This window comes from Hyperoodon ampullatus (assembly GCF_949752795.1).
Source record: "Hyperoodon ampullatus genome assembly, chromosome: 9".
NCBI classification, from domain to species: domain Eukaryota; kingdom Metazoa; phylum Chordata; class Mammalia; order Artiodactyla; family Ziphiidae; genus Hyperoodon; species Hyperoodon ampullatus.
The window spans coordinates 106,476,858-106,486,328 of NC_136922.1; the positions used below are offsets into that span (position 1 = coordinate 106,476,858).

The window sequence follows — 9,471 nt, forward strand, 5'->3', positions numbered from 1 at the left end:
TCAGCTGGACTTGACCGCCATGCCGAGCGGGTGCAAGGCCTCGCTGTCCAACAGCCAGGTGCCTATTTGGTAGAGTAGCTGCGAGTACCAGTGGATGCCCGAGGCGCCTGGCGCGTCGGTCGCACCTGGCGCAGCCGGCGCACCTGGCGCAGGCGGGGGCACGCGGCCGCCGCCCCCGCCCCCGCCGCGGTCCGTGCGCGAGGGCGCCAGCGCGGCCAGGAGCGCGTGCGCCAGGCGGTAGGGCGCGAAGGCCCGGTGCGCCCAGTTGTGCTCCTCTATGACCGCGTAGCACGACGCCAGCACCCGGTTGATGAGGATGGTGCCCTGCGCTGTCAGCGGCGCGTACGCGCCCGTGCTCTCCTCGCGCAGCGTCACGCTGTGCACGGCGGCCGGCAGGAGCCGCCGATCCCCGCCGCGCTCGGCCACCACGTACACGTGCTGGCCAGGGCGCACGCTGCTAGCGAAGAGCGCCCGGCGCTCCGGCGCGCCCCCAGGCGGCCGCCCGGCGCCCGACAGCGCCTCGGGCTCCCGGCCGGCCGAGCCGTTGTGCGGCGCTACAAAGAGCAGGTGCGCGGCGGTGAGCAGCAGACGCTCGCGAGGCTCCCGGGTCTCGATCGCGTAGAAGACCTTCTTGGCGCCGTGGTCGCGGTCCAGGAAGGTGAGGAAGTCGCTGTAGAGCAGCCGGCCCTCGTCGTCGGCCGCCAGCACGCGGTCCCCGGGGCGCAGGTCCTTCACCAGCTTGGTGCCGCCCTGCTCCAGGTGCACCGTGGCCGAGCCCGGGAAGCAGCCGCCCGATTTGGCCGCCACCGAGTTCTCTGCGGGGGGAGAGAAGGGAGAGAAGAGGAGACAGGGCGGTGAGTCCCGAGAGGAAGACGCGACTGGGAAGGGGGGCGCACGCTTGGTGTCCCGCGCGCCCAGAACGAGGAAGCGCGTGGCTCCGGGGAGAGGTGCCAGGCTGGTCCCGCGCGGACCTCCCTCCCCCCATCCCCACCGCCTCGGTGACCAAATTCAGATGCAGACGCATTCCTTAACGACTCTCTTAGGATTGGACTGGCGGTGACAAAGGTCGATTGGCGTCTCCGGCGGGAGGCCGGTTACACTCCTTCCCTTTCGCCTCCCCCCTCCCCCGCCCCCTCCCCCGCCGGCTCAGCACACACCCAACCTCGCCATGAATTCAGAGGGTATTTGCTCTCCACTTGGATTCCTCAGGAAGCCTCCTTGAGCTCACCCGGGCGCCGGGGCGCACCCTCCTTTGCTCCCGCCTCCGGCGCGGGGCGCGGCGCCCCCTCGTGCGCTCCGCACCCGGGCTGCGCGGCGGGGACCCTCGGCCGCTCCCCGCACCACCCCCCCGCCCCCAGTGCCCAGCGGGGGGCCTTGGTGTCGGCTGGTTGGTGTCGGCCGGTTGGGGGCGAGGGCGGGGTTGAAAAATAGCTGTAGTAGTTGTAGCAACTGGACAAACATTCCAGAGAATTGGCTGAGGTGTGAAAATCCGGGGCTTGTGTGGATCTTCTAATTAAAATCCAATAAAGGGCTCGCCATTGTCATTGTAATTTCTGCAACAAATGGGAGGCGCTCTTGGAAGAGGGGCTCCTTCCATCCCCCCCACCCCTCTCGGCTCCCTCTCTCCAGCTCTGGGCCGCCCCCTCCCTATTTGCTCAGGTGCAACCCCCCCGCCGCACCCCCGGCGATTCACACGCGGGCTCTCCAGAAGCCCGGGCCTCACAAGCACTATTTGCACAGCCAGGCCTCTCTTCCAAGCACTCGAGATGTGTATTTGAATTTTAAATGGCGGGGCCTGCTCCGAGCTCTGGAAGCGCCGGGTTCTCAAGGCCCCTTGACTACCCGCTTTCTCCGGCCTCTGTCGCTCTCTGAGGCTCACTGTCCCGAGGACAATAATCGGAGTCGGGCGGCGCGCAGGGGGCCGTGGAGGAGGGGCGGGGACGTCCCCGTCTTCTTTGCATTCCAATCTCCGGGATCCTGCTTTTTGCAAATAGAGATCGCGAGAAAGAATCTTCCTGCTGGAATTACTGAGGGCTTTTAATCTTCTCATCGTTTTCTCCGGCATGAAGTGCGGGGCCGGCCTTTGGAGGCCCGACATAGCCGCCCGGAATGCGCCCGGGACGCAGGCGAGCCCGAGGCGTCGAGTCGCACGACCCTGCTTGACACGCACCGCCCCGCGCCCGGCCCGTGTGCGCGGAATGCCAATGAGCGGCTCTGCGCGCCGGGCCCGGCTCCCCCGGCGGGGTCCCGGGGCCGGACGACCGCTGCTCATTTGCGAGGAGACCTCGAGGGACCCCCGCCAGGGGGACCCCGCGGACAGGGGTGGCCCGGAGCGGGCCGCGCGCCGCGCCGCGCCGCGCCGCCATTTAGGAGCCCCGCGAAGTCGGGGCGCGCCTCCCCGCCCTGCTGGCGTCTGAGACCCTTTCCCAGGCTCTAAGCCCAGACCTTCTCCCCAGCCTTCCACACCTTTTCTTTCTGTTGCTACAGGAGGCCACTCTTTTCCTTACCTCCAAAGTGTGCCTCGACACTTTGAAAGTGTTTTTCTGCTAACATACGCTATTAAAATACAGTTTAGGAGACAAACAGGCGAAACGGGGGGGCGAGGGGAGACGCAGTTCCTCTGAAGTTCACTGTGAACTGTCTTGCTGAACGCGCCGGCTTCTGCCGAGAGTTGGAGAGACCTGCTTCAGTGGAGCTGGGGAACTGTGCGCGCGCGCGCGCGCCTTCCTTCCGGAGCTGTTCCTCGCCAGCAACAGCGTGTGGCGTTGCAGGCCCAGGGAAGTCAGCCTCACGCAGCAGGGCGGGGGCTCCAGCTGCAGGCTTGGCTTTCCTGGCCCTGCCTGTGGCTCAGGGCGGCCCAGCTGGTTCCTAATAAGGACGGATGCTTCTGGGCTTGCGGCCTCCAGATGTTGGAAGTGGTAACTACCGGCTTTATTACCTCCCATCAGGCCTCTTCCCAAAGGCCGAGTGACTTAAGTTAGTTCATAATCCACAGGCGCTCAGGGGGGAAGGGAGTGGACCGGGGCTTCCACCCCGGGCAGAACCTCCTGTGCCGGGTGCGGGCCGGTGGCGAGTGGCGAGTGGTTCATTCTTAAGCTCTATTGAGACAGAGGCTCTGGGCCAGAGCCGGCCGACTGGGCAGGGCTGCAGTCCCTCACCAGGACAGTCCCCCCCGGCCCCACCATCTTTCCTCCCTGTCTCTGCCACCTGCAGCGGGGACTCCGGAAACAGGGGTAGGGGAAGGCTCGAGAAGCCAGATGCCCCCTGCATCTGGGCTCAGAGAACGTGGGCCTCTGTGGCCTCAAAGGTAGGGACAGCTCCCGGCTGGGGACTGGGACAGGCCTCACGGAGTCTGTTCCCGCCACAGGAACACCAGTCATCACCCAGTCCCCTCCCTGCCTGCCCACCTCCTCCCCACTTTCCTCCTTCCCGTGAGCCGGGCTTTGGGGCACAGATCTGGAGCTGCTGGGGGGTGCTGTCGGCGTGGGTGGGTGGGCCCGCCCCCTCACCTGCTTTCACCGAGCAGTGGATGTGCGCTTTGGACTCGTAGTAGACCCAGTCGAAGCCGGCCTCCACGGCCAGGCGCGCCAGCATGCCGTACTTGCTGCGGTCGCGGTCCGAGGTGGTGATGTCCACTGCGCGGCCCTCGTAGTGCAACGACTCCTCTGAGTGGTGGCCGTCCTCGTCCCAGCCCTCTGTCACCCGCAGCTTCACTCCCGGCCACTGGTTCATCACGGAGATGGCTAAGGCGTTCAACTTGTCCTTGCACCGCTGTGGAGAGAAGGGGGCACCCAGCGCCCGTGAGCGTCCGGGCCTGCCCCAGCCCTACCCCTGGGCTGCTCTGCCTAGCCCCCCGGGATGCGGGCTGTGCGCAGAAGTAGGGAGACAAGGCCGGGCCTGGAACGGGCCGGCCTGTTCCGGAGAGGGGGAGCTCGGCTAGGGAGGAGGGGGTGACGTCGTAGGAGGAGGCACGTCCTCTCGGAGGCGACTTGAGCGCCTTTCTCCACACCTGAAATAGCAGAGCCCCCGGCACGGCCTGAGAAGCAGATGAAATGTCTGTCTTCGAAATAAGTAAACTGCGTGGTTTTGGACAGTGGCTGCACAAGCCTCCAGGAGCACCCTAGGCTGTGGCCCGCGTCCTCCTCCACGACGCCCTCCACGCCCCTGCCCTCTTCTGTGGCCCCATCGCTCCGCACCTGTGCAAGGCTCCACCCAGCTCCCTGGACAAACTCCCTCTCAGGAGGCAGGAGAGAGGCCCCGGGTGCACCTTAGCCGTAGAAAGAAAAATACACGTTATACTTCTTACAGAGTTAAAAGCCTTGCCTTATCTCTGCCCTGCGCCTATCTGAGGTGAGAATTAAGCCAAAGGTAGAGAGGGTGGTGGGACCCTGATAGCAGCCGAAGGGGTGGGGGAACCAGAAGTGAAAGGCAACCAGGTGAGTTATAATTTTCAATAAGACCAGGGCCGGATGACAAACATTCTTTATCTGGACAGCCACATTCCTTTTCCCCGTGGAACTCTTTTCTCCCGGCTTTTCTGTGGTCTGATTGTGTCTCTTGTTTTCCTTAACCTGTTCCCTCCCCGCCTCTTGTTTTCTTGGCCGGCGCAGAATGGTGTCCTGCAAGTTTGAAGAGCCAACTTAAGAGGTGGAGGGGGGAGGGGAGGGGAGGGGGAGGGGAGCCAGAAAGGCCTGGGGCCTCTGGGCTCTTGCCTTAGGGAGGCTTCTTCTGGAAACCGCCCTTGGGGTCCCCCCCCCACAAGGAAGCTGCCAGTAGGAGTAAAGAAGCAGTGAATAGGCAGGACTGAAGCCAGGGTAAAGCTGTGGGAGTTCCCATATAAGTCTCGGGTCCCATTCAGACAAGGATGCAAGAAAGAGTTGAATCACGTGCATGTTTGTGTGGACAGTAACTCACTGGACGTTTATACTGCGGCTGGTGCGGGGTTGAAAAAAGGGGAGGTGGTGACAAAATCATGATGGGGGCGTCCCCCAGAGAGCCAGACTCAGGAGGGATAGGGGACAATTCCAAGTTGACTTCTGCAGAGGGTAGGGCTGATATCCGGGCGGGGACCCCGGTTACGGAGATGACCAGCCGGCCCCAGCAAGGACCCTATTATAGCCTGGGGGAACTCTTTCTTACAGAGCGCGGGGGAGGTGGAGGGCTCCTGCAAGGGCCGCTGCCGCGTTTTAAGGGGATGCGACCGATTGCGCGACAGGAAAAGACCTGTGTAGTTGGCAGCAGTAAAAACCAGTATGTGGTTGTAGAGTTAGACATACAGCAAGTGTGTGTGTGAGTGTGTGTGTGCGCGCGCGCGTGGTGGAGGGAGGGCAGACGGCTAGGGGGCGGTCCTGGTAACAGGTCAGCGCTTGCAGGTTTCTAGGCCCGCCAACAGTTTTCTTAAAAAAAAAAAAAAAGTCAGAAGGACAGAGTTTGAGTGAGGTCATCTTGAGGATTGAATGCGTTTTACATGAAAATCAATCGGTAAACCAGGGTCAGTTTAGAGCCGGGATGTGGAACCGGCTGCGCAGGCGCACACCACCGACGCGCACACGCAGACACTCGCTTCCCGAGCCCCCATCGCAGCCCAGCTCCCTGCTTTCGGGGGGCAGATGCGGCTTTCAGTGGCTTCCCCCGGGGCCGCTGGCGAGGGGGAGGGCAGGAAGGGGAGCACGCGTACCATCCCCCAGCGTTCTGAGTTGCGCCACTCGGACAAGAGGTGGAGACCCCAGGCGAGGAGCCCAGGGCCGAGGCAGGCCCGGGCTCCGCCAGGCGCAACGCGGCCTCGGCCCGCGGCTGCAGGAGTCTCTGCGCCCCGGCCGGGCGGGATCGTCGCGGGCGGAGCCGGGAAGCCCGGGCCGGTTATCAATTCACTGGGTCGTGTGCCGCGAATCAACCCCGCCTCTGTGCAGCCACCGTGAAGCCCAGAGGGGCCGACGGGCCCGGCTTTGTGTCGGCGGAGGCCAAGTTGTTCCCCACGCCTGAGCTCCCGCGCCACCTCCCCAGTCTGCGCAGCCGCTCCGCGCCCGGGAGCCGAGCAGGGACTGTCACCGCCGACGCCCACGGGCTTCCCCAGCGCGGGGGAGGGGGTGTCCCGACTTCAGAAGGGTCCCCTCGGGTCCCCGCACACACCTCTCGCTGCTCCTCCTCCCCCCCCTCCGGAAAACCAGGCCCCTCCCTTCAAACCCACACCTGAGCGCCGCTCCCCGGGGCCGCCACGCACCCGGAAATCTGCCCAACGTGGCGCCTCGGGCCGGTCCCCCGCGCAGCCCGCAGGCCGGCCCCTCGCGGCCTCCTGCCCCCTCGGAGCCCCTCGGCACCGCGGCCTGCGGGGAGAGCGTGTCTGTCTGCGCTTCCCCCTCTCGGAGTTAATATTAACCAGGGGCTCATGCGTTCCTGAACTGCTCTGAAAGTTCCACTGGGGACGATCTTGCCATGGTTGAGGGACTTGGGCGGCAGTCACGTTAGGGAGACAGAGACGGGGGGGGGGGGGAGGGACACGCACCCGAGAGCAGAGTCTAGGTGCTTATCTTAAGTGGGGGGCCGGCGGGGGGGCAGGTGCCCCAGGAGCCCGGGAGGCGTTGCCGCTTCCCCTTCCCCCGGCCCTGCCCTCACCTCCCAGGTCCCCCGCCTTCCCCACTTTAACTCTTAGGACCGGGGACGCAGGAAGGACGCGGAAGGGGTAAAGCAGGGGTTGCCTTTTAGGCCCCCCCCACCAGCCTCCAGGTTTTTAGGGCACGTTTTTGGGGCCCGTGGTACACGCCTGGCCTGGCTCTCCCCACCCCACCCCGACGTCGGCTGCCCCTCCCCCCTCCTTTTGTGCTGGGAACGGGAATAGCCACTGCCCAGGGAAAAAAAGTATTTGTTTTCGTTTCGTTCGTCTGAGGGAAGTTGACAGAAGGTCAGAAGTTCAAATGCTGCCAGCGCACGCTGCGGCCAGAGCGGCCGGGCGCCGGGCCGCGCGGCTGTAGGTCCCGGCGGGGCGGCCGGGGGCGGCGGGGCGAGGGACCCGGCGGGGGGCGCGGGCCGGGCGCCCAGGCCCGCGAGGCGCCTCCGCCCTGGACGGGCTTCTCCCTCCCGCCCGGGCCCGCCGGGTCCGCCCGCGCCGCCTCGCCAGTCGGGCCGTCGGAGCGCCGCCGGGAGCCCTGGCCGAGCCCGCGCTCGGGCGCGTGGAGGGGCCGGCGGGCGGCCGCAGCCCAGCCCCGCGCGCACTGAAACCCGAGCCGCGAGATCGATAACCCGGGAGTAAGTGGAGCCGAGATGCGTCTGCCCGGGTGCGCGGCTCCGCGCGCTCGCACTTGTAGGCGGGGCGGCGAGGCCCGGGGCCCCGGGCAGGGCGCGGGCCGGGACCCGCTCCCTCCCGCGTCGGCCCGGCGCGGACCGCGGCGGCCGCTGAGCCCTCCGGCTCGGGGACCTCCGGCGTCCCCGCCCCCGCTGCTTTCTCTGGCCTCGCGCCCCTCTCCTCGGTGCCGAGGGATCCCGGGAGGGCCCCTGCCCTCCCGCCGGGACCGAGGGTGACCAGGGGGTCGGAGCCGCAGATGAGCTGGAAAAGCGCCCGCAGCCGGCCGCACGCGCAGGGCACCCCGCGGCCTGCGCAGAGTTAATTGCGGCTCGCGCTGCTCTCGGGCACAGGCGCGCGCGTCCACACTCGCGGTCCAGATTTAAGGTGGTCGGGAGCAGATGCGAGCGAGCCGGGGACGCGGACCCTCTCCTCCCCTCCCTCTCCGCCTCCGTCCGTCAGCTGGAGCCCGCTACCCCGCCTGCCCCTGGCCTTCCTCGGCTCCGCAGCAAGGCCGGGCATCGGGCTGGGGAGCGGAGCGGCCGGGAGTGTCTCCTCGGTCCCTCCCACCCCCAGCCTCCCCTGCACTTGCGCCCCGCCAGCGCCGCTCCGTCAGCTGCGGTGCGCTCCTGGCCCTAAAGGTAGGACTTGAATATTTTAATAGGGCAATAAAAAAGATGTTGACCTATATTTGCCAGGAAATCCATTTCTAGCTTCAGTTATACGTGCCTGGAGTTGCAGAAAGTCTGCCATTGACGGGCAGATTGGCAGCCAGAAGTCTCAAACGGAGGCGGAGAGGGAGAGAGGAATGCGTGTTTTGCTTTGGTTCTTCTTTCCAGCCCCCCCCCCCCCCCCGCTAATATCTAGTCGCTGCTAATTTCCTATGCAAGCAGGTTGAAAACTAGCGTGATGCAATGCCAGTAAGTTCTAAGTCCCTCCCCTCAAGTACCGCGGGCTCGGGAGAATAAGAGGGCATCCTTAAAGAAATATCGATACATTCACACTCTGGCGGGCACAGCTGCCAGCGATGGAATCGCAGTGGAGCTATGTGAGACGGCCAGGGACTGGCCCAGCCGCCTCTGGAGCCCCGACCTTTTGTCAGCCCGGCCTCCTGGCTTTTCCAGTTGAGGGTCTTTGGTGGGGGGCAGCGGGGGGCGGGTAGCAGTGGTGGGAAAGAAAAACACAGAGGAGAAGGGAAACGTGTAAGCGCCGAGGCTACACTTGCACAGTGATCTGGACGCCGCTCTATGCTTATGGGGGGGATGCTTGCACCCCCCCTCCATTCCCACTCCCAACTTGGAAAGGACAGATGCCCCCAAAGTGAAGGTCTCCCCAAGTTACAAGCCAGAGCTGAGGCAGGATGGGAAGGCCATCCCAGTAGGACAAATCAAATCAGGGCCATGCAAGGACCACATCTCCTAGCGTCCTTATCCCCACCCCCCAGCCTAAACTTCTCCAGCTGGACCCTTCACCTCCATTCCCCTCCAGGAAGAGGAAGGGATGATAGGCCGGCAGGTGGGTGGGGAAGGAGAGGGTAAAATCGGCTTTCTACCTGCCTGAAGAGCAAACAGACTGTACGGCATGGTTACACATAACCCCTTGGAAGCAACACATTCCACGCCCCGTGCTGGGTTTCTACCTGAGTCATCAGCCGGTCCGCTCCAGTGTTTTCTTCATCCTTAAATATGATGTCAGGGTTGTAGTTGGGGGTGAGTTCCTTAAACCGCTCCGAGTTTCTCGTGATCTTCCCTTCGTATCTTCCACTGGCCCCTAGGGTCTTCTCAGCCACGTTGGGGATGAACTGCTTGTAGGCTAAAGGGGTCAGTTTTTTTGGGTTCCGCCTCTTCCCAAATCCCCGGCCGGGTCCGCACGCCAGCCCCGAGCACATCAGCAGTGAGGAGACCAGCACCACCAGCAGACATCTCGCCAGCAGTAGCATCTCGTCCATGGAGCCCAGGGACCTCAAGGCTGGCCCGAGCAGGTCTGAGTGCGCGAGGGTGCGGGTGTGCGAGCGTGTGTGCCCGTGCGCTCTCCCTCCCTCGCTCGCTCCGGCTGGCTGCTGGCGCCCTCGCTCTCAGCCTCGCTCTTTCTCTTCCTATATAACCTTGCCCGCCGCCGCTGCGGGGGACTCGCCACCGATCCCCACCCAGACGGGGGCTGGAACGGCAGGCTGCTGGCCGCTGATAACGGAACAC

At 64.9% G+C, this 9,471-nt stretch overlaps 1 protein-coding gene across 1 annotated transcript; it reads right to left on the minus strand.

The window, feature by feature from the left end:
- On the minus strand, positions 1-9,224 carry SHH (sonic hedgehog signaling molecule; the record flags this gene model as incomplete). The annotated part of the gene is made up of 3 exons (XM_079711190.1): positions 1-815; positions 3,510-3,771; positions 8,916-9,224. 3 exons carry the CDS (start codon positions 9,222-9,224, stop codon positions 1-3), a joined length of 1,386 nt encoding a protein of 461 aa, XP_079567316.1.
- Positions 9,225-9,471: the final 247 nt, after the last annotated feature.